Genomic DNA, 24937 nt, shown 5'->3' with positions numbered 1-24937 from the left:
ACCCCCCCCCCCCCCCCCCCCCCCCCCAAAAAAAAATCACCATAGTGTTATAAGTGCTGCTGTTAGTACTAACTGATACATCGTTTCCGCCATTCACTCCGACATTTTAGCGATGCATGACTACATATTTTTATTCTCTCTCCCAACTTTTTTTTATAAATTTGGAGAGGTTTGACCAATGGCTCTAATTAACGTCCTTAAACATAAAATTAATCTAAAATGAGGCACAAAGCACGATCACAGTCTTATAGGGAAGTCAACAACATGCCTGATCCAGATGTTGACTTGAAAGTCGGGGTTGGATCCATTTTCTGTGAGCGAGACACAAGATCCCCCCCCAAACAAAGCCCCTCTTTAGTCCTTTCTGTTCAGGAAATGGACAGATTAAAAAAGAAGATCAGCATGGACTGGAGTAACAATTAATTAAAAAATCACAATACATGCACAGTTTGAACTTGGATGATTAGGTTCTCAGGGGAAAATCCGTTATCCCGCAGTTTATATAACGAAAATTACACAGCAAAAAACTTTACTGATACCCTAGGAAAGTTAGAGAGGTCTGAGTCTGGGAATTCCAGATGAAACAGTCTAACAGATCACTCTTCTCTCGCGAACAGCGAAAGGAATCCCGGGTTTCCGTATTAGATGTTTCGGCAAACAGTGCAACATAAGAGAGTTAACGTACAAAAACAACTTATCATCATGATACGAGTCAAAACCTTCAACTCTCCTTTAACTTTCCCACCAATACAGTCTCTGAAAACATTCAAACAATGTTTAGTTTATTTGACAAAAACCATATACTATCAGGTTTCTGAATCTTCAAAACCATGATAAGATGATCTTAGAACCCAACTTGTATCCAGTAAGCACTTAAAAAAAAAAACATATAAGTAGGGAGCAATTCAGTCTGATACAAGCATAAAAATTAGACTTGCTGCTCTGCTGGACAGACAGAAGACTCGCTTGCATGTCCATACATTCTTCAAAAGTCTCGAATTGTTTATTACATAGCCCCCTAGCAGGATAAGTCCTCACCTGCACATAAAAAACCAAGAATGACTTCCACATCAAAAGCTGTCAGCAAAAGGCGGAGAGAAATTGAATGCACTAAACTGTCAATTCCTCGTACAAAAGAAAAGCAAGCTAAACGCAGAACAAAAAGAACACAAAGAGGTAGGGATGGCCCAGTCAAATTAGAAAAACAGGCAAGAGGAAGCAGTGCACCAAAATGCAATGCCTTGGTGCTACTCAAAATCAGATTAGATCTTTAGCTTGTTTTCTGGAGTACCTGTGCTTGCTCTAGAATAAACCAGTACTCCACATTAATCCCCAAGTCTTCTAACTAGTTAATACTATATTGATCCTCACATACCAAAAAAAACCAAACCAAAAAGAACCCACATGATGGTAAGGTTGCCTAAACCAGAAATGAGATCCTCAACCAATTGTGCATCACTTCCGAATATGACATCAACAAGGAAAAAAAGTTAAACTAACTACTGTAATCAATCCTAATACCTCCCAAAAACCTGAAAAGAGAAAAGGAAGGAAAAGAAAATCAGAACCAACCTGCACAGAAGTATCAAGCAGCGGCAGCCTGTTGTAGCTCCCTCTCTGCCCGATCTCTGATCCTCCTCTCGAGCTCCGGTCTGAAGTGCCTGATCAGACCCTGGACTGGCCAAGCAGCGGCATCACCCAATGCACAAATCGTGTGCCCTTCAATCTGTTTCGTCACCTCTTGAAGCATGTCAATCTCTTCCAGTTTTGCATTCCCCACCTTCAATCTTTCCATGATCATCCAAAGCCACCCTGTACCTTCCCTGCATGGCGTGCACTGGCCACAACTCTCATGCTTGTAGAAGTAAGAGAGCCTTGCAATTGCGTCTACAACATCCGTTGACTTATCCATCACAATCACGGCAGCAGTCCCCAACCCTGACTGTACAGCTTTAAGTGCATCAAAGTCCATTAGCACATCCTCACATATATGCTTGGGTATCAATGGGACAGATGAACCTCCTGGGATAATAGCAAGTAAATTGTCCCATCCACCGCGAACACCACCACAGTGCCTCTCTATAAGTTCCTTTAATGGTATACTCATCTCCTCCTCGACTGTGCAAGGCTTGTTCACATGCCCTGAGATGCAAAAAAGTTTTGTTCCAGAATTGTTTTTCCTACCAAAACTAGCGAACCACTCGGGGCCCCGCCTCAAAATGGTAGGTGAAACAGCTACTGTTTCCACATTTGTGACGGTACTGGGACACCCATACAGCCCTGAATTAGCAGGAAAAGGAGGCTTCAATCTGGGTTTTCCTTGTTTGCCCTCGAGGCTCTCTAGAAGAGCTGTCTCCTCACCACAAATATAAGCACCAGCTCCGAAGTGGATATGTACATCGAAGTCATAACCAGACCCACATGCATTTTTTCCTAATAAGCCAGCTTCATAAGCTTCTCTTCTGGCTTTCTCCAGATTTTTCCGCTCATTGACATACTCACCCCTGATGTAAATATAGGCAGCAGTAGCTCTCATACCCACTCCAGCAATTAAACAACCTTCTAATAGTTTGTGTGGATCATGGCGCATTATCTCCCTATCTTTACAGGTTCCAGGTTCACTCTCATCAGCATTGACAACAAGATAGGAGGGACGACCATCAGACACCTTTGGCATGAAGGACCATTTAAGACCAGAGGGAAACCCAGCACCACCACGCCCACGAAGACCAGATTTCTTCATTTCATTGACAATCCAATCAGCACCCTTGAGTACCAGGTCTTTTGTTCTATGCCAGTCTCCTCGTTTCATAGCACCCTTGAGAAAAGGGTCATGCAAACCATATACATTTGTAAAAATGCGATCCTCATCTTTGAGGCCACCAAAGTGGGTTTTCTCAGGAGGTGGGGGAGGAGGGGGAGGCTGTGGGGTGCTAGCAGTTGATGCAGCCTGAGTGCTGAATAATCTACTGCCCAGGACCCAATGCTCAGACTGCTTGACCAAAGATATCCTTTGTGAAGAAAGGATGCCCTTTATGGGTGCCTACGCAAGAAGTTACAAGCAAAATCCAGGTTAAAAATTTGCCTGACATCCACATCTTTCTCTTATTATCAATCATTCTGACCATGTATGACAGCAGGCCTTTGGTCTTTTTTTTCTTCTCTCTTTCCCTTTCTCCACTTGACATTGCATTATTTGTTGGTCCTTTTTAAATCTATGTCGACACATGCTGAGGTTACACTAAAGCAAAATGGGAGGAAGAATATGCCCACTGAACAAAATGGTCGTCTACTCAATTACAGTCCTCGACTGAAGAAAATCGATCATCAATTGATGAACCACTTACATGCATTCCGCTCCACCCAAAAGTCGAACCTTTTTTACCAGTGAACAAATTCTTAAACCAAAAAAAAAGAGAGAGAGAGAGAGAGAACTTAAGATGCAAAGCTTGAATACCTAAAAATACAGTTCCACTAAGCAGGTACAGCTATTAACTCCTAAAGAGAAAAAAGAAAAATAAATAAGCAAAAACCACGAGAGCTCGATGGTCAGTTTGTCCCTTTGTTCAACAGAAAAAAAAAACAATCTTTTTCTAATTTCGCCAAAAGGGGTACCCAAAGTCGATTAAATTTAAAAAAATCCACCCAAAAGTTAATAGAATAACCGGAAATGTGAAATTGATCCCTAGGGCTTATCAGTATCTTAACAGATAAATTCGACATTCTAATCACAAAACCCAGTCTCGAATTTTCAACTGTATATAAGTAAGTCCTCCTCAAATTAACACCCTAAAACTCCTTATCCTTACAAAGTAACCCAAAGGGAAAAAAAAAAAACTAAGATTTCCTTTCTCATGGATCTACCAACAAATTCAACATTTGAAAAGAAACAGAGAATCAGTTCAAACGAAAGTATTTGAGCAATGGCGATATGGAGATGCGTACCATAAGAGCTTCGGAGCTGCACTATGAAGGATGATTCTGAGCTGGCTTTGGTGCTCTAAATTGAGGTACCGGTGATTTGATGAGTGAAAATCCGTCGAGAGATGAATGCGAAGAAAACTGATGTGGAGAGCTTGGTGACGGTTAGGATGTGCCTCTGGTAAAATCTGACGGTGGAGATTAAGTGCAGGCCTTGTGACAATCGGATCGGGTACGTGGAGACTAATTAGATCTGGCATTTCTTATGGGGCTTTTAGTTGAATAGGTGAAGTGGGCACCCATGTAAAAATTGGATTATTTTGAGGCCCATACGAAGTGCAGCAAACCCAATTGAGCGTAGGTATAGCACTAATGTTTGGTTGGTTGCTCCGACGACCCAAACCGACTGGCGTCAGGAGGATTCAGGCTTGCTCCAAATTTTCTTTTCTTTTTTTTTAATTATATATATATATATATATATATATATATATATAAAAGAAGGGTACCTTGATTGCAGAAGGATCCACCGAGAAAGCATTAAAGCTTGACTCCCACCAATGGTTACATTATGTGACTCTGTTTAAAAAAAAAAAAAAAAAATCAGGCGCATGCATAGTGCACTTGTTTGGTTCAGTGGTGGTTCAGCCTCTTCCGAATTACTTTTGGGTCTTTTTAGATTATCCTTTACCCCTAGTATAGAATAGTCTATCGTACCGACCAAAAAAAAAAAAAAATCCACTGAGAATTCATAATCCATGATGAGACAAAATTTTTATTATGTAAATGATTTACGATAAACCAAGTGACGGACAAAATGTGTCATCCCATTCACATTCCATGTATAAGTTCATTTGTGCAAACGAAAAGGACTCTTTCCTTTCAATATAAATATATATACGTAGAAAACAAATAAATTACTCCTACAGTTTCTCTTAAATTACAATCTGCAAGTAACTAAAATAGAAATTTCAGGTCCATTCAATGACTTAAAGAGTCACGTCTTTAGTTTGTGTTTTTTTTCAGGGGAAACGGAATAGTGGAGTTAAACTTATCAGTAGCATTATTGCAAAGGTCTAAAAATCTCCTTATCGCTTGAGGTGAAATTCTTTTTCACTATCTACCATTAATCAGGTAGGTTCAGACATTTGACGAGCTCTTCTTTCCTTTTGTCTCTTGGAAGATGATACTAATTGTTGATTAGCCGATATAATAAATACTAATATAATTATAACCCACCTTGCATTCTCTGACCGGAAATGTGATGGGAAGGAGTAGGACAGGATGGAGAAAGGGGGAAATTTCAATAATTATAATACACAGTAATTGAAAAGAAAGGGCGGAAGTTGGAGGAAAGACAAATCAACGACGCATTCGCAGGATTAATTAGCTGGACAGCACAGGCACAGCGTACTAGGTACTACTGCTACTACCCGATGATTTTATGCAACATCTCTTCTGTTATGGTAGTTACTACTATATGTACATGAACCAAAAATTGGAACGGGTGCAGGCGCAGCTATGAATCACCAGAGGTTTTTTTATTTGCCAAAAATAGCTTCCCTTGTCACAAGCCTAATTCCCCTCACCCACAACTCTGCCATTTCAAGTCCACCCTCGCACACAAAATGCACTTCCTTGTTCTTTGTGGTTTTTACCCGGAAAACTCCCGGCTCATCGGCATCGAGCTTCTTTCGTCTGTTCCACCGGAACGTCGCGCTCGCACCAACCTCTGCCCCGCGGCATATCACGTTTCTCTTCCTAGATTTTCCCCACCTCAGCTCACCAGTAGCTCCAACCATCTTTAGTACCTTGCCATGGGGGCTTCCTTTGCCTTGCTTTATGTGCTTCTTCACTTGAGCTCCTCCTACCACGAGCGTTCGAGCTAGTTCATCCAGTATCACAGCTTCAGCGTCTTTTCCACCACCGTTCTCTCTGGCAAGTGAGAGTGCAGTCTCAAGCTTTGCATTCTTAATATCACATCTAGCACCACGAGATATCAAAAGCTCGCACATGCTCTTGTTTCCGGCCCTAGCAGCTAACATCAGTGGGGTGTATCCATCGCAATCAGAAAGATTGACGTCATATCCTTCGTTTATCAAAGCTTGCACCAGATTGAGGTCGCCATTATGTGCCGCACGGTGTAGAGTTGAAGATCCACCGTAGCTGTTGTCTCCCTTGGCACGCAAGAAGTTCAGCATTACTTTTTCAAATGCATCACTGTTCTGGTGTTTTTCAGCCAAAGTAATAGCGGTTTCGCCATAGTTGTTAGCCAAATTTACATCAGCTCCAGCATGAACAAGCAACCTAAAAGCCTCCACATTACCACCCGCCGCCACAACCATGACTGCTGAGAATCCATTTTCATCTTGCTCGTCGAGATTTATCTCCGGTTGCTTGAGAAGTTTCTTCAAGGCCTCGATATCATTTGCTTGGGTAACAAATATTAAGGAAGAAAAAATTGCAGCATTGCTAGATCGAGCATTCTTCCCATCTCGAATAACATCTAAAACTGCTCGCTCGAAGCCATATGCCCACCGTACTGATCCAGCAATTGACTTGGCACACTGCCCAGCGATGTTGGACAAACCAAAGTCTGCACCAGCTGCAGTAAGAAGTTTTAGGCACTCCTCTTGCTTGCATCTAGCACTAATCATCAGTGCAGTCTCACCGGATTCTGTGAGAGAGTTCAGATCACAGCCGGCATTAATAAGGTGGCGAAGAGCTCCGGCCAACCCATGTTCTGATGCCATATGTATGGGACGGTGCGCTGTTTGTTTAGTTTTGACGGGGAATTCTGCATCAGCACCACAAGCTAAAAGCACCTCAACTGCTCTGGCATTTCCACAGAGAATCGCGTGGTGGATGATTGTCCTCCCTAAATGGGGAATATTAGGAGAAAGGTGCTGGAGGAGCATCCTCAGTATGGCACCGCTGGATTCAAAGAACTCCACTGCACACCACGTTACATGGTAAGGCTCAGCCAGACCTGCACCTACTCGGAACTGTTCTCCAGTGGCAGCGTCCCATGACCAAGCTCCCAGCCTGACCGTGATATCTGTTCTGGCACCAACCTACAACATAGAGTCTGCACTTCAGAACATAACCACACTGTGGCTGTGAAATAACAGGTCTTGTGAGCACCTAAAACGTGCGATCCATAAAAATTGAGCCTAATATGGGTTGCATGCATCAGGCAAGCATAACCGTTCACCCTTGAAGTTGAAGACCCAATTGATAAGACATACAAGCCCTACTATGGTATCTTTATGACACTGCAGCAACATCATTACCTGTAACAGCAGCCGAACAACAGAAATTTGCCTACCAAGAATGGCAGCAGCCAGAGAGTTACAGTCAAAATTGGCATGAAGAGATGGCTTGGAAGATTGAAGCAGCACCCTGGCTGTGGCATTACAGTCCACACCACACTGTCATCAATTCAAAAGGTTGTTATTTGAGAGTGTGAAAGAGACAAGAACAAGTGGTTTCAACATTCTACCAGTTCCAACATTATCGTCCTATATTTCCAAGGACGGTGCAACATGAACTAAGCAAATTCATCACGCCTGGATATCGTCAAAGTATAAGCAAATTCATCACGAATGAGATAGTAGCTATATGAAACTAACTGTAACCATAATCAATCACTAACTTCAGTGATCTGTCAGCTTATCATAAAAAAGCAATCAAATAGGATGTCCCCAGATGACTAAGAAAGGTTGGCTGCGACCATCAAGTACCTTGAGAAGTGTGTCCACAAAGTCTTTAAACCCTCTAAAAGATGCAGTGACAAGGGCGTGTACAGCAACATGTGGGCGGACCATATCAGAGGCCATGAGAAGCTCAGCTGGTCTGGCCCGCCCCAGGTAGCATGCCTCCAACAGAGCCTCTTCGCATGCAGATTGAGCTGCTCCCCCACTAATTAACATCTTCAAAATCTCAATATGGCCCTCTCTTGCAGCTGCTGTTGTGGCATAGCCTCGAAACATTTTTTGATTCACGTCAGCTCCAGCACTCTGTCCACAGAAAACAACAATGCACTGTTAAAATAACAGGTTAACATACCAACATTAATAACTCATTCATTCACAGACCAACGTTTCATGCTGCCCATTGTTTATGGTTTATGGCACCTTCACTCAGATGTCTCAAGTAATACAAAGACAAAAAACTTAAAAGGCCTAAATTAAAGGGATCCATGACTGTTACATTCTCTGGGCCTATTTATTTGCTCAGAATTCCTAGTTTGCAAATTATAGCGGGCAGACTAGACTTGTGACCACAAAAATGATGTAGTAGTAAAGATAGACCTGACTATTGGGGAAAAAAAAAAAAAAAGAAGTAAAGATAGGCCTGACTAGAATCACTTAATTGGATGGAACCACTATAACTCAAAATTCCAAACATTTGCAATAATAGTTTGGGAAGGTATATTGTCAAAATGCATCGCCATATCTACATCCTAATGGAAAATCACTTTAATTAATTCAATTAGTAAAAGAAAGTAAATGGAGAGAGTTATACCATCTTATGATGCAAATTCCACGTTGAAGGAGAATAAGAGCTAAAAAAATTCTGAAAAAGGAAACAAAAACGTTGCATCCTTCATCATTTCACCCAGCAGCTCCGAGACAAACGACCAGGTTGACTAAATTAATTCATTTAGATAAATTCTCTTTTCATTCCAAATCAAGCGTTAAGACTGTCCACCCGTTACACTAATTGAGCCCCGGATTTCAAATTCAAATTATCTAAAAAGCAAACAGGATGATGTAAGAAGCAAATATTTAGTTCAAAAATTCTTTAAACACTCAAAATTACCAAATATGAACAAAACTCGTAGAAAATCCACAAGTTGAAGAATTTCAGGGAGACCAATACCGAAACAGGTCATAGTGATTAGAATCCACGTTGACTTCTCAAAAAACACACCGGCGAACCCCTACTTTAAACATTAATTTCCTCAATCGCAAAACCCAAACTATCAACAAAATCCTCACATTCACAATAAAATGATTATTGAAGAGAAATAGAAGGAACCCCCACCCCCCCCCCCCCCCCCCCAAAAAAAAGAAAAAAACCAAGGCTAAACTAAACTCTTATACAAGTCATATATTCTACGAGATCACGCCAAAACAAAAAAAAAAAAAAAGAGAAAATAAATAGCTCTAACTAAACAGTAAAGACGTTGACTAACCAGTAATTTTCGGACGAGTGCGACATTGCCGTTATGAGCTGCTAGGAACAACGCCGTGACCTCAGTCTTAAACTCCTCGAACTCGACGCTGACTTCGCAGGCATCCTCGTCATGCAACACCACCTCGGTTTTTCTAGCCTTCAACAAAACTGTTCCCATGTGATTAACGTCAACGAAGGGGTTAGATATTAACTCCGAAGCCGACTTCAAGTCGTTGGCGTGAGCCGCGTCGACCAGCCGCTGAGAGAGCGACTCTGCTTCGTACTCCACAGGAAACACTTGCTTTCCCGCCATGTACCCGCCGGCTGCGTTAGTGGAGGTGAACACCGTCATCTCCACGATCTCTCTGGATGGTGGAAAAGTAAATTTACCCAAAAAAAACCAAACAGGTGCTAATATTGTGGTCGCATTGAAGTTTGGAAGATGTGCTAAGTGAGGAGTGAGTGAAGCGTGAGGGGAAATTGGTCGTTGCAGCCTGCAGGGGAGAAATGGAGGGGATGTGATGTGAAGGCTTTTTATTTATTGCCTGGAGCAAGTTTAACTGTGGTTAAAACTATGGGTTTTTGACCAGGTCCTCCATTTTCAATGTTGTGGGACCCACTTCGGGCATTACCAATTTATACTAGTACAATTCTTTTCTTTTTCTTCTTCTTTTTTCCCCTTTTGGATTTTTTTCCCACGTCTAAGAAAATCAAGGAGTATATAGTAGAGTAATATACCTATGATTTTTCCTCAATTTTTTTGGACAAATCTTATTAATAATGTAGTATATGGTGTCAAGAGTAACCATGTCTTAAATCTAGAAAGAAAGGGAGGAAATGGATTGGTATTGTTTAGAGCTTTCAGCTAAAAATACAGGTACTCCTAAGAATAAATTTTCGGCATAAATCTCACAAACATTTTGATATTGTTGGAAGTAAATTAATTTCGATATACTTTTCACATCGCAGTCCTATTCATTCATGTTATGGTTTAATTGTCACATGAGACCATGACAGAAGGACTATATACAACAAAATATTAAGTGCCTTTTTATTCTTGATGAAAAAGCCTATTAAATAATTTAGCACAGCCAGTTGAAAAATACGGTTAGCTTTGCATGGAAAAGTTCATGATGGAATTTGTTAGCTGTGATTGTAGCTGCAAATTTTTTGAATATATATTTAAATCAATCGAAGAATACAAAGAGGCTTTTATGATCCATGAATATATATAATAAATGCAATTGATACCCACAATATTGAGCATCATTGTTGTGCGAGCTTGAGAATACAAGTCCAATTGTCCTCCTAGTCGAAGCAACTTAGTAAAGTTGAGTTTGAATAACAAAGAAAAGAAAAAGAAAGAAAAATTGGAGAGCTTAGATTGGAAAATTAGTTCTGACTTCGAATACAAGGAAAAAGTTAATTAGAATTGTATTTTTCGTTTTGTCTAATTAGCAAATGAGCAAGTAGTAAGTACACCTTCTTTGCACATTATTGCTTCTTATCTATGATCTGTTTTGGATAGCATATTTTTTAGACGTTTCTACAAAATTTTATTAAAACTTACTATAGAATTTGTAAAAAAAAATTTTATAAATAATTTGATTTTTTTTTTATTTCCTCTCTTTTCTCTCTTCTTCTTCCTTTTTATCACTATTACTACTTCAATCACCGTCGATCGAAAACTTCACGATCGTCTTTCCTAGCTCTCTCTCTCTCTTCTCTTTTCTCGCTTTCCCTTTCTCTCGCTTTAACCTTTTCCTTCTCTCGCCACTCCCTCCCTCCCTTCTTCCTTCACCCATTCCTTTCCTCCTCTCCCTCTTCCTCTCTGGTCATGTGATTAAATGGGGGGATAGAAAGGAGGGTGGGGGTGAAGGGAGAGGCGAAAAGGGGGTGATAGAGGAAGAAGAGAGAAGAATGAGGAGTGGAAAAGTAGAGGGAGGGAGAAAGTAAAAAAGAAAGAAAGAAGGTGGCGATGACAGCAATGATGGTTATGTGAGGAGGGGATGAAGGTCGGTGGAGGTGGAAGTGGAAGTGGAATTGGTTAGGAAAAATAATGGTAGAACAGAAAAAATGGGTGTGTATTTTTTTGGATATTTTAGGGTGCATTTTTATAAAATTTAGAAGGTGTTTTTACAAGTTTCTGTAGTAAAAGTTGGAGAAAAATTTTTGAAATTTTTTTTTTCTGTTAAAAACATGGCCTACTAAATAGACCCTTAGAGATTAGAAATAAGCTGAGTGGTTGGATACTCTCTTGTTTCTAAAATCGTCCTTAGTAGGACGATGAAATGATCAAATGGTGGTAGTTTTTCAAAAAAGTTCTCGAATGGTGAAAGTTTTAAAAACCACATTCGCCTAATGCATTTTTTAAGGAATAGATGTCTAGACAAATTAAAGAGTGCATTTTGTACCTGCAACTTTTAAGAAAACACATCCTCAATAACTTGTACAATACTGTTGAAACTTATACAAAGAACAAAGGAATGGATTGAATTTCTTTGAGAAAAAAATCCAAAATGAATATTTTGTAATTAATCACCAATAGTGTAATAAAGTACCGATTGTTATGACATGGAGTGGTTAAAACTTTAAAGTGACGAATATTAAAGTAATCTTTGACACATTAGTTTCTTGGAGAAGGTTAACTACCAGTTAACTTTTCTTCTGTCTTTTGTGAATAGCATAATAGACTCATGATATCTCAACACCTGTACTTCCCTCATCGGGCACTAGAAATCGGCCGCTAGCTGGCACAATACAGGTAGCTAGTTGCTTACTATGGAGTATGGACACAAAGTACGGTTGCTCCTGATCGAATTTTGCCGGATTTGGCCTGCAAGCTTCTTTGTTCATCCAACTTCCAAATAATTTTATCACACGTACGATAAAAAGGCTTGCAGATAACATAAGAAATTCTGCTGTCGAAGTGAAAACGATGAAAGAAATGATACAAACTTGTATTGTTGACAAATTGTATTTAGCTGTAGATTACATCTTTCAGAAATCAAACACACGCCCCTTTGGACCTTTTCCTCCTCCTATTATCATTATTTTTTTTTTCGCTTTCTTGTTTTTGGTAGGAGCCCTTTTCCTCTTCTTATGATTTCATAAAACGTGTAAACTTGACCATTGCAGGAAACATCAGTAACTAGCTAAATAATTCAATGATGTAATGCCAAACGCTTTGACATCGCCTGTCACTTTTGATGCAAAGTGCTGCTATGTATTGGCAGTGGCAAACCCAAGCTCTTGGGTGGATCAAGACAGTTAAACGTCTTTTAAGTTTAGATAATTAATTTCTTACAAAGTTAGAATTAGCAATCAGATCACAAGTGAATGTCTTGCTTTGTTTTAGTTAGATACAGAATCTTGAAGAAAGTTCTTTATTTTGCTAGTGCTATCTATTCCTATATTTGGACTAATCCAATACCTTTCATGTTGTTATGGATGGATTGCAATATATATATATATATATATGGAAATTTTGGAGCAAAGTTGATAGGCTATTGTGGAATTTTTTTCAAAGTTGGAGCAACCAAGCAATTCCCAGTCTGCTGCTTTTTTTTTTTAAAAAAAAAAGAAAAAAGAAAATTGCAATTCCCAGTCCTGGATTAAATGTTATAGCACAATTGATTTGTGAAGATCTGCTGCTCTTATGATCGTTGGGCTCACCTTCATCTTCACCCGATTCCTTCTTGTAGATAATTCTCGAAAAGTCATTTCTTCAGCTGCTCTCCTTATTAGTAATTATATTTGACTAAGTTCTCTCTCAACGAATCTTGTTATTCTGCTACAACTTGATTATCTTTCCATATGCTTGGTCTGTGATTCGCATGGTCAGAACTTCCAATGAGTAGTAGATCTGGGCAGCGAGAACCAGCTTCACATGCATTGCAATTATTAAATTGAGAGCAAGTCATAAGAGTGAGGCAAAGAATGGCTAACCAGCTGCATTGACTTGCATTTGGGTAACCCTCCTTTAATTACTTTCAACTTGTAGCTAGTAATAGCTCGTATCAACTTGCAAGTTTCTGGGCTCCGGCTAAGAAGAAAAAAAAGTTGCAAGTTTCTATCTTGAACTATTATTCTTTCTAGAGCACGAAACTCAAACAAATTACTGTATGTAGCATTCAACAATTGAACACAATTTTCATTTTACAAGGTATCTATCATAGCCCACAATCTCATCTGACATCAATGTCGCAGCCATGCACTATAGTATGGGTGGATGCGATCCAAGTATGGGATCGATCAGAGCGTGTGGTAATTTGGCATGTTACGGATCATAGACTACAAACTCTGCAGATGAGCATTTATTTAGATAGATATTCTTCTAATTAATTATTGAGGAATCTCTGTTGACTGCTAGAAATTCATGGCGTAATGCACATCGCTTGGAATCTGAGAACCCAAGAAGACATATTTGCGACGCCAATTTCATTTTGGCCGCGCCGAACCTGATGCTGATAGCCGTTGTCGAGGGCAATCTTCCATCTGAATATGCATGGCAGGGTACCAGCTCAAAAAATTCGTTGTGTTTTTTTAAAAAAAAAAAAAAATTTTATTTTGATGTGTTACTGTCTACATTTACTATATGGATTAATCTTTCGTACACTGACAATGTATACACTATCAACATTGGATGAATGACAACTACACAAAATTTAAATTTGAAATTTAATTTTTGCATATGTGTCATGGATCCAACGATGATAGTGTATGCACTGTCAGTATATATAAGATTTACTCTTACTGTATTAGTGTCTACATCAATTATGTTATTGTCTACATTATTGACAGAAAAGTAATGTTGAAAAGGGTTTTAATGACAAAGGATTCCTGCAATTAAAATTTTTTTTTTCTGAGTGTATGCTACATATTCTGCTGTGAGTGACTCATTCTTCAACTAATTTAGATCAAGAAGAAGTCCAATCCTCAACAAATTAGTTCGGGCCTTTGCTCACTTTCATGTTTTTAGCAATTGTCACATATGAAAGACTAATTAATACAACAAGGTAAACTTAATAGTTATAAATTATAATCAGCTGCGGAAGAGTAAACAAGCATGGAAATTGGAATGACCACCATGGCTGGGCAACTGAAGGCGTGATATTTCGGGCGTCAATTAAATATCACGCCTTCCTTTTTTGCCCTGTACCTTTTGGCCTTTTCTGGTTTCCGCTTATGTGTTCTACTGGATCCACTGGGAGCCACCATAGAATCGTTTGAGTGTATATTCCCTGTCCCAAGTCCCAACCCACGCACCCAAGCGAACTGAAGGAAGAACCCATGCATCAGACAGAAAGAGAAGCAGAGAGGATAGCCCTGTGGTTAAATACGACGCCGTACGAGGCCATTGTGATTTGTGCCCAGTGGCATCACTGATCCACTATCGATCACTTTGCTTTTTCATTGTTGGTTGTAGACTTGTATCGCATATACAAAATCATCCGAGAATCAAGTAAGCAGAACCAGGCCAGTTGACTTGTGCAGTTGTGGCTCGCCCAAATTCTTTTTCTTTTTCCTGATAAGGATTCTGTCAGACAAATAGAAAGCTTGAACCTTGTGGGGTCGTCTTAGTTGTTGTTAAATTTGAAAGCAAGGTCGGGGCGGGACTACGGAAAAGATGAAGCTGGTGCCCAGAGAGATGGACAAGTTGATGCTCCACAATGCAGGGCAGCTTGCCCAGAAGCGTTTGGCTAGGGGCCAGAGGCTTAATTACACCGAAGCCGTTGCTCTCATCGCTGCTCAGGTATTTCCATTTCATTCTCCCCAGCCCAGCCCAACCCTTCTTCCATTTATTCTTCATTTGCATGTCATGTGTTCAGCAAATTGCTTTGGACTTTCCACTTTAAGGCCACTCCAATCTTGACCCTGTTTTAATGTATTTTTTTGGGATTTCTTATTTGTCAGAATCGATTGTAGGCACTATTTAAATTGTGAAATGTGAAATGTAACGCTGTAATAAATACATTATTTGTAATACCTTTTTGTATTCAGCTTACCTGTTTACCAATGAGCTAATTTTGTTGTTATAACGATAACATGGGAGTGCCTAAAGCCTTAGGCTTCCTGTTTTTGTTTTCATTAAAAAAAAGTTATATCTGTGCGAGGTCGCACTAATGTTTGAGCTGTGAGATTTGTAAAGCTGCTTCTTGTGTTATCACTCCAATTATAGTTTGTGCTGTCATGACTATTCTTGTTGTTTTATTTAGTTATTTTGAATTCTATACCCATTGCTGTGGTTGAATAGATTCTCGAGTTGGTGCGTGATGGTGAGAAGAGTGTGGCTGAATTGATGGACCTTGGAAGACAGTTCTTAGGAAGGTAGCCAGGAAATCTGGTACTCATCACTTTGTTTGTTTTGTCTACACAATTCCTACCCCTTGTTCTGTTGCTTGCTTGGATGATCATTTACAAGTGCAAATTATGAGTCATACAAAAAGATAGCTTCTTTTTATGACTCACATTATGCACATTTCCATCCTGGCTACAGGCCTATATTCGACTGAATATATGGAACAGTTTCATTTGTATGCTTTTGCTTATGTAGAACATTATGTATCATCAATGCTGAAAACTTATACCAATGTTTTCCACTCTTGACAAGAATCATGAAGCAAATAGTTGCATTATTTATTTTCTGCTCAATTTGGCAGGAGGCAAGTTCTTCCAGCTGTTCCTCATCTCTTGAACACTGTACAGGTAAGTGGATCTTGTAGATTCTGAAGTGATGTTGATGGTTGTCCTTTCCTGGTCAATGACTGCAAAATTTTTTTTCTGAATCATAACCTCCTTGTAAATGCAAGTACAGGTTGAGGGAACCTTTCCTGACGGAACAAAACTAATCACCATTCACGATCCCATAGTGTCCGAAAATGGAAATCTGGAACTTGCATTATATGGTTCCTTTCTTCCAGGTGATTACATTGCATGAATCATGGGGAGTTCCTTGTGAATGTTACAAATTTGAATACTCAATCATATCTTTATCTAATATCTTTGTTGGTAAAGCCCTCTCCTGTAAAACAGCTTAATTTGGAAGTGAACACTATCAAGATATATTTCATGATACATGAAGTTAAAAATCTGCAACTGAGATTTGATCATGGAATTCCTCCATGAGTTGCACTTGTATAATGTCGGGCAGCTTTATCTGTTGCTTAAATTTCACACAAGTCCTTTGCATGCTATTAACACAAGTTTTATTAGTCTTGTATTTTCCATCTTACTATTGATAGAAAATATTTTTTTATGAACTATCTTCTTTGTGGGGGTCATTGTTTTAAAAGGTGCTATTTTGCAGTCCCTTCATTGGACAAGTTTCCTCCTGTAGAAGCTGGTAAAATCCCTGGTGAGATCATCTTTGGAGGTGGATCGATTACACTCAACCCCGGGAGGAGAGCAGTTAAGCTTCAAGTCACTAACACTGGAGACAGGCCGATTCAGGTGTTGGCTTAAGCATATATATATATATATATATATATATATATATATATAGATACATACATACATACATACCCAATCTCTGGAGAATTTCTAGCTATTGTATGGATGATGTGACCATATCTATCCTTCAACATCATGTCTTCATTACTTTAAGCTTTTCTTTCTATAGCAAGAAATGCTGCTAGAGTGTTGCAATGACACTTGAAGTTAATGAAGAAATATTGACAATGTTGATGGTTCTTGAATTTCCAGGTTGGAAGCCACTATCACTTTATTGAGGCAAACCCCTATTTGGTTTTCAACCGAATGAAAGCCTATGCAATGCGGTTGAATATACCAGCAGGGACCGCTACTAGATTTGAGGTTAAATGTTTTGACTCTGTTAGAATTGAAATGACTGTTTCTGATATTTCCATTGAAGTTGCAGCATGAGACTCTACAAGCACAAATGTTAATCTTTGATATGAGTAAGCCCCATGGCTGATATCTAGTCTACATAAAAAGTGTTATTTTCAGAGGGTCAGGAACTCCACATGGTTTTCTTAAAGCTACCTTAAGATTGACTTTCTATGATTGACTTCAAATTAGTGCTTCTTGATATATAGTGAGACCTGTCTATGCTGCTAAGCAAGAGTTATTTGCTTCATTTCTCAATCAGGCACATGATGGAGAGCAGTTCTTGTTTTCAATCTTTAATGACTGTATTTGTGCCAATGATTTGTGGAGAACTTCTTTCCGCTTGTATATTCTTCTGTTTATTCATCTTTATGCATTCATTATTGTCATCATGTTTCTCGTGTGTGTAATGCTGATTGTCATGTAATTTGTGTCATTTTTGAAACTTGTGTCCAAAATTAGCAAGTTTATAACAAAAAGTATTCTACTTTGCTAGCCAGGAGACACAAAAACTGTTACCCTTGTCAGAATAGAAGGTAAACAAGTTATTAGGGGAGGAAATGGAATTGCTGATGGTCCAGTTCATAATGCCAATATGACAGCATTGATGGATGCCATACAAGAGAGAGCATGTAAGCATCTTGAAGAACCAAATTCGAGGTCTGGGCAGCTTCCCAAGTTTCATTTGTCTTTCCAAATATCACTCTGCTTTGGACAAAGTTATTTTGCTTGCCTGAGTTATGCTGCTTGAATAGGATGCCTGATAACATTTCCTTATGAATTTCTTGATTTGAGTAATTGCAATCCGTGGAGATTGTTACAAGTAGTAAAGATGGCTTATTTGAAAATTGAACTGGTTTTGCAGTGAAGGTGTCATTGAAGAAGGATCCCCTTTTTCTTATGAACTATCACATGAGACCTATGCCAATATGTATGGGCCCACAATTGGTGATCAAATTAGGCTTGGTGACACTGATTTATTCGCAGAAATAGAGAGAGATTTTTCTGTTTATGGTGATGAATGTGTATTTGGTGGTGGCAAAGTTCTGCGAGATGGAATGGGGCAGGCTTGTGGTTATGCAGCCATTGACTGTTTGGATACTGTCATAACAAATGCAGTAATTATTGACTACTCCGGTATTATTAAGGCTGACATCGGAATTAAAGATGGTTTCATAGCATCACTAGGGAAAGCAGGCAACCCAGATATCATGCATGGAGTGTATCCTGAGATGATTATTGGGGTGAGTTCAAGCTGTTCTCTTTGCAGTGTTGTTCAAGGTGTAATTACCTTTTTAAGTTTGAAGACTCTAACATTTTGCTTTGTTGGATCAGGTTAATACTGAAGTAATTGCTGGTGAAGGATTTATTGTAACAGCTGGAGCTATAGATTGTCATGTGCATTTTATATGCCCTCAGCTGGCTTTTGAGGCAATATCAAGTGGTAAGATTTATGCAACTTTAAGCAAATTCAGCTGTTTCATTTTGATGAATTCAGTATTAAACAAATGATGATGAATATGAGCGCCAAACAGCTTAAAGTTTTATGACTTTATTTTGCTTTTTCATGCCTGTTATATTAATACCTTTGATAAAGTTGATGTAGACCTCTTGTTTCACCTGGTAGATTACTGAAGTTTTAATGTCCAGATGGGTACTTTATGCTAATAATTCTTCTGGATGCTGTAAAAAAAGTGTCAGTAAGAGAATATACATTTTCTACCCCCGCCTGATTATTTTCTCCAAGTTTTGAAATTCTGTAAATGCACGAGCTAAGATTAATGATGACAATTACAAGGTAGCTTACTAACAGATTCCATATATGGATTCATCATTTGGAAATTTGGGAGCGACATTCTCACAATATACTTGGGAAAACTTTCATAGAGCTTATTGAATATCCTAGAAAATCATAGTTATGAGAAGTCTTCGTTTCTATTCATGATGATGTGTCGCTTGTGCTTAACAAAAACGTGTTTATGTTGCTCTTAAGAAATTATGACTATCATTGATGAAATTTTGTTTTTGTTGCGTTTTCTGCTCTAGTTCCATGAGAATCAGTTTCTTTTCTTGTTAGAGAGATAAATGTTCACGATTCTGTTTTACCTTTTATAAAAAAAAAGAAAGAAAAGAAAAAGAAAAAGAAAAATCTGCTCACTTGTAGTAGTGATGCACTTTACACTTGATTTCAAGCCATGATAAACTAATCTTTTTATTTTGGTCAACTGATAAGGTACTGGAAATAAATACTTTTAACATGATCGAAGAACATTAAACTCTCATTTTCTTCTTTGTCTCTCTTGGTGGTGTAGAAAGGATGTTCTTGACTGCTTTTACCACCACTACTGTTAATTAAAGTTTACAGGATCTTTGTTATCATGTGCACTTATTGTGTTTATCTAACTTTGACAATAAAATCATGACAATTGCAGCAACTGTAGATTGAGTAAAGCAAGTTCAATGATCAGGATTTTTGCCATAAATACAAAGGTTTTCATGCATTACATTAAACCTTCTATTCAATCCTACCATTCAGTGTCGAAGTGTATCAAATTGGACATCGATGTCTTCTGTAATATCGTATCTGCTTTAATTTGATTTTGATTATATGCAGATACTGCTTTGGCAATTGGCATCCACGGCTTTATGTATATTCTGTTGTTATAATTGCTGTTCTGAATGTTAAAAGCTAGTCCTAAGAGAAGCGAAACTCAATAGAGTTAGATCATCTATACATTTTTGTCCTTAGAGAGGAGGAGCATGGTTCTAACATGTGTTTGGTACTACTCTCTACCATGCTTTTAGGTATCACAACATTGGTAGGAGGTGGAACAGGACCTGCAGATGGGACGCGTGCAACAACTTGTACACCAGCGGCATCACATATGAAATTAATGTTGCAATCAACAGATGATTTACCTCTTAATTTTGGTTTCACAGGAAAAGTGCGTGTTCTTTGTCAGTTACTCTTCAGATGACACATTGATTATGCATGTCATCTTGTTCCAAGTAGGAGAATGTTCGTGCTTATCTCATTCATTTCATGATTTGGTCTTGAAACTTTAGGGAAATAGTGCAAAGGCAGATGGCCTGCATGAAATAATCAAGGCTGGAGCAATGGGTTTAAAGCTTCATGAGGATTGGGGAACTACTCCTGCTGCAATAGACAATTGTTTGACTGTTGCCGAGCAACATGACATTCAGGTAACCGACTCTTCTTCAGGCTAGTTATTGTACTTCTAATCACTATTTGTGCAACTTGACAGGTGAATATCCACACTGACACATTGAATGAGTCTGGTTTTGTGGAGCACTCAATTGCTGCTTTTAAAGATAGAACAATTCATACTTACCACAGGTATAAGCTTCTGATTGGGGCACATTGGCTCTCTTTAGTTAAGAATAATTAAGGAAATAATGCATTTTTGCATAATCACCTATGGATGTCTCGATTTTGTGCAGTGAAGGTGCTGGTGGAGGACATGCGCCTGATATTATCAGAGTGTGTGGTGTCAAGAATGTTCTTCCTTCATCAACTAATTCAACACGTCCTTACACATCAAATACTGTTGATGAACACCTAGATATGCTGGTAAGGAAAATAACAATAATATAAACAAACTTTGAAAAGAGTGATTCTTTGACAGGAAAAGGATGTAGTACATAATTGATTTCTAAAAAATGGTTCTATGTACAGATGGTTTGCCATCACCTTGATAAGGATATTCCAGAGGATGTTGCTTTTGCTGAATCACGAATTCGTGCAGAAACAATAGCTGCGGAAGATATTTTGCATGATATGGGGGCTATTAGCATTATATCATCTGATTCACAGGCTATGGGTCGTATAGCTGAGGTTCTCACTCAGCTTCTCCCTATTGTAGTCTGAACATTTTTAACGGTTCTATTCATTAAATGCCTTCTCATTATATGATCTGTGTTCTCTTTTGTTTGATTAGAACTGATGTAAAAGCGTCCACCTCAAGATAAACACTTGGGCTCATAATCTAGTGCCTCATTTCATCAATTAGGTTAACAGTTTCTTCTAGTCTCATATGTTCGTATTTAAAATTGTGCTACCAGCACTGCCATCTGGGTTTAGTAACGTCATAAAAAATGAATGATGTACGTATACATATATGTGTGTGTGTGTGTGTCTGTCTCTGAACTCTCTGGTGAAAGCCTGTTTTCATGGATGTTTTCAGAATTCCGGCCTGGAATTTACAAGATTGATGCATCATCTCCCTATACAGTCTTCTTGCTCTCTCACTTGGTTATGAAGATAAGATAAAAACCATGAGACAAAGGAAAAGTATAAAGCTGAAAAATCTTTTTAGCTTTTCTTTCTTAGTGGAAATGCAATTGCTTCAGTTTAAGGAGCTTAACTTAGGCTTGGGACTAACTACAGAGACTTAGCTTTCTCAGACTGCATCATTGAGTTCCTTAGCTATTTATTTGCCATAGACATCTTTTGGGTTTTGATGCTTGTCTTATGCCAAACTTTTTTTGCAGGTAATTAGCAGGACATGGCAAACTGCACACAAAATGAAGTTATTAAGAGGATCCCTTGAGGGTAACAAATCAAACAATGACAATTTGCGGATCAAAAGATACATCGCCAAATACACCATAAATCCTGCGGTAGCAAATGGATTTTCTGAGCATGTTGGATCAGTTGAGGTATGGTGACTGTTCTGTAGAATAGTTGAGTGTAAAAATGTTAAGCTTTTTAATGAGCTTTTGAGTGAATGATATAACAGAGAATCTAAAGGCAATGGAAAACATTAAGCTCTTAGAGGGTGAAAATCTGTTATCTGCAGTAATTGGCTTTTGTCTGCAGGATCACAAGCCTTTGACATTTCACTTCGTGTGAAATTTTTCATTTTAACTGCCATAGGTACAGGATTCTAAGGGCAATGTGCTTAGGATTTATTAGGAAGTTTGATAGGTAACTTTTGTGGCAGTTCTGTACTATATTGGATCTTCTATGGAAAAATCAGTTTGAGGCTTTACAATGTAAACAGTAGACATTGTAATTAACGAGTTGTGAGGGATATCACCTACCAACTTCCAGACAGGAAACATGGTAACAGACCTAAGGTTGGCAACAAATTGCATTTCCTTTGATCAGAAGTTGGCAAGAGCCACTAGCGGTGCATCTCTGTGTCGGTGGTTTGAAGATATCAGCTCATTGATCAATTTGATGTTTTGGTTTCGGCATTTCTATTCTTGTGATATTGGTAATGTGAAGATATTAATGTGGTGCAGGTGGGGAAATTTGCTGACCTTGTTGTTTGGAAGCCTTCCTTCTTTGGGGCAAAACCAGAAATGGTGATCAAAGGTGGCACAATTGCTTGGTCTAATATGGGGGATCCAAATGCCAGCATTCCAACTCCTGAACCGGTAAACATCATCACCATCTTTTGTACTGATATGTATGTCTTAGCTTTTCAGATCTATATGTCTGGTACGGCGTCATAAAGTAATTTACTTTTCATGTTATGTGCCTGAAGGAGTATTAGTCGGTGAAAATTCAAATTAACCTTGAGTGCCCTTCCATGATATATTTCAAAGCCTTGTTAATGCAGGGATTTTGTTCAAGTTTCTCCGCCAAGATAGAACTTGTTCTGTTTGTTGCATTAACAAGAACTTGTTACAGGTCATGATGAGGCCGATGTTTGGAGCATTTGGCAAGGCTGGAAGTGACAACTCAATTGCTTTTGTTAGCAAGGTACATATTTTTACCACCATCTTTCGTCTACTCCATTTTGTCATATGTATGTTAACCCCTATATTGTTCTGGGGCAATCAGGCAGCTCTAGATTGTGGAGTAAAAGACCAGTATGGACTGAAGAAGAGGGTGAAAGCTGTAAGTGGCGTCCGGAGGCTCACGAAACTTGACATGAAGCTCAATGATGCCCTTCCAGATATCAAAGTCGATCCAGAGACCTACATAGTGACGGCTGATGGTGTAAACCTGACATGCCCACCTGCTAAAACTGTTCCTCTTTCTCGGAATTATTTTCTCTTCTAGGAGTTTTTGCCATCTTCAACAAAATAACAACCATGCAGTACTCATTTTATGTTCTACAGTCTATAGCTTAGTCATTTCAGCTATAATGATTTACCAGAGTCATAGGAAACAAAAATAAATCCTCTTTGCTGCCAAAAATTTGGTATCAAACAAAACTTTGACTTTCGGTTATCACTCCTGTATGTACACAGAAAGAAACGCGTTTTTTTTTTTTTTTTTTTCTGCCGATCCAACTCTGGGAGTCGGAGTTTACTATGATTCAATTGCCATACATGTGCTTGATGTTGTCTAGCCAAGAATATATGTAACGTGGAGAATGCAAGGGCTTTTGTTTACTAAAGATTTGATCGTAGGCCAAACTTTTTGGAGGGTTTTTTTTTCTTTTGGGGGGGTAGCTTTATGATGGACAACGCCGTCAATAATAGGTGCGAGTATGGCAACCATTTGTGTGTCACAAAAGAAATTTCTACTTTTTGCGATCTGTTCTGTCAATATCTCTTATTTGACGTCAATTTCGTCCCAAAACACTAACATTTGGGAAAGTGTCGTCAAACATTTGACAATTGATTTTTTTTTTTTTAAATGTTGTTTAATATACTTCCCACTAATCTACCTTGCAGTCTATCAAACGTATCTCAAGAATGTGTGTAAAGATGACAAAACTTTCCACTGGAGTGGTGTAGCTGAATTGATGCTTGGATGCAAACATTTGTAGTGCTTGTTGGCCCCGCAGTGGAAGGGGTATTTGCAAAACACACACACACACACACTCGCATAAAAGCAATTCTGGTAGTACAAAACTAGAAGATATCATAGGATGATCTTTGGTGCAGGATAGGAACGCTTGAAGGTTCATGACCAATATTTGACAAAAAAAAATAAAAATGTAAGATCCATATTATATCTTGTATATCATTTTTTATATTATACGTGGGGTTCATAAAATTTTTTTCTATAATTTCAATAATTTATTAAAAATAAATTATATCGTGTGCATTTAAAATTATATCCTATATATTTTATACAATTCGAACGATTTCTCTGAAAGCCGTTCGAACCCGTATCCTTTGATGCATCCCATAAATGTTCTCGGTGGGCTAGGGGGGCTGTCACTTTTATTCTCCACAATGGCTTTGAGCGAAGGTGACACGTTGATGTAGTCCAGTAATGTTGCTGATCATAATGTTGAGTTGAGAAGACTCTTTTTTTTTTTTTGGCGACACAGAAGACTCCTTCAACCTCATTAGGACATGGTGGTCGTCTTTCTCACTTGTCTTTTATTAATCATTACTTGTCGATTACACATGATGGTGAATTGAAGACCTGCAACGTCTTATTATTGCCGTTGTCCTACAGCAAAAAGAAGATAAGGAGGTCCATTCGGGTGGGTTTGTTTCGATCTGGGGCGGGAACAGTTGCAGGAGCAATCGTTCCTGAAGATTATGTGCATTTTACACACGACGTAACTCTATTTGCATATGGTGTAACTTACTTTCAATAATGTCAGAACAAAATTTTATGGATCCCACATATATTGTTAAAAATGAGAGGCAAGATGAAGTTTGAATCGTACAATTTTTTGATTAAATCTTAGCTGTGAACTAGCATGCAACCGTTCCTACCCCTCTTCCGGTTTGTGCCTTCATAAAGGGACTTTAATCAACGATTTGTCCAATGCGACTGGCAAAGCCACCAAAAATTCTTCTGGTAGTACAAAAATAGGTGTTTTTATGAGTTGTGCGCGATAAAAAATGTGAATATTTTAGTAGTTGAATGATCTTTTTTGACTACATCAAAAAGTTTAGTGAGTAAAACGTGAAATTCACAATAATTTGGTGACTTGCGTGCCGTTTACCCTTTCCATTATTATCATGTTTAATATTTTTAATTAGACAATTCGTACTTGCTGAACAGCTGTACGAAATTAATTTAAAGATGGCGTATATTGTTTCACAT

At 38.6% G+C, this 24937-nt stretch overlaps 3 protein-coding genes across 6 annotated transcripts; 1 reads left to right on the top strand and 2 right to left on the bottom strand.

The window, feature by feature from the left end:
* Nucleotides 1-703: 703 nt before the first annotated feature.
* LOC113719416 (NADH dehydrogenase [ubiquinone] flavoprotein 1, mitochondrial) lies at nt 704-4125 on the bottom strand. Its single transcript, XM_027244624.2, has 3 exons — nt 3946-4125; nt 1573-3043; nt 704-1038 (listed from the first exon to the last, which is right to left on the bottom strand). The coding sequence occupies exons 1-2, from the start codon at nt 3946-3948 to the stop codon at nt 1586-1588; spliced, it is 1461 nt and encodes a 486-aa protein (XP_027100425.2). The 5' UTR covers nt 3949-4125; the 3' UTR covers nt 704-1038; nt 1573-1585.
* Nucleotides 4126-5203: 1078 nt separating this feature from the next.
* On the bottom strand, nt 5204-9588 carry LOC113718726 (uncharacterized). 4 transcript variants are annotated; one of them, XM_027243630.2, is made up of 4 exons: nt 9119-9588; nt 7662-7937; nt 7212-7349; nt 5204-6992 (listed from the first exon to the last, which is right to left on the bottom strand). In XM_027243630.2, the coding sequence occupies exons 1-4, from the start codon at nt 9449-9451 to the stop codon at nt 5460-5462; spliced, it is 2280 nt and encodes a 759-aa protein (XP_027099431.1). In that variant the 5' UTR covers nt 9452-9588; the 3' UTR covers nt 5204-5459. The 4 variants fall into 4 exon arrangements, with proteins under 4 accessions (XP_027099431.1, XP_071927903.1, XP_071927902.1 ...); XM_072071802.1 differs by lacking the exon at nt 9119-9588 and adding an exon at nt 8743-8950; XM_072071801.1 differs by lacking the exon at nt 9119-9588 and adding an exon at nt 8803-8950.
* A 4585-nt stretch (nt 9589-14173) lies between these two features.
* On the top strand, nt 14174-23201 carry LOC113717950 (urease-like). Its single transcript, XM_027242810.2, has 18 exons — nt 14174-14854; nt 15356-15429; nt 15762-15807; nt 15917-16022; nt 16409-16551; nt 16804-16914; nt 17444-17607; nt 17813-18191; nt 18283-18391; nt 19753-19892; nt 20014-20151; nt 20214-20305; nt 20410-20539; nt 20645-20803; nt 21460-21627; nt 22216-22350; nt 22607-22678; nt 22760-23201. The coding sequence occupies exons 1-18, from the start codon at nt 14729-14731 to the stop codon at nt 22979-22981; spliced, it is 2514 nt and encodes an 837-aa protein (XP_027098611.1). The 5' UTR covers nt 14174-14728; the 3' UTR covers nt 22982-23201.
* Nucleotides 23202-24937: the final 1736 nt, after the last annotated feature.

Source organism: Coffea arabica, chromosome 11e (genome assembly GCF_036785885.1).
Source record: "Coffea arabica cultivar ET-39 chromosome 11e, Coffea Arabica ET-39 HiFi, whole genome shotgun sequence".
NCBI classification, from domain to species: domain Eukaryota; kingdom Viridiplantae; phylum Streptophyta; class Magnoliopsida; order Gentianales; family Rubiaceae; genus Coffea; species Coffea arabica.
This window is presented reverse-complemented; position numbering and strand designations above follow the sequence as displayed.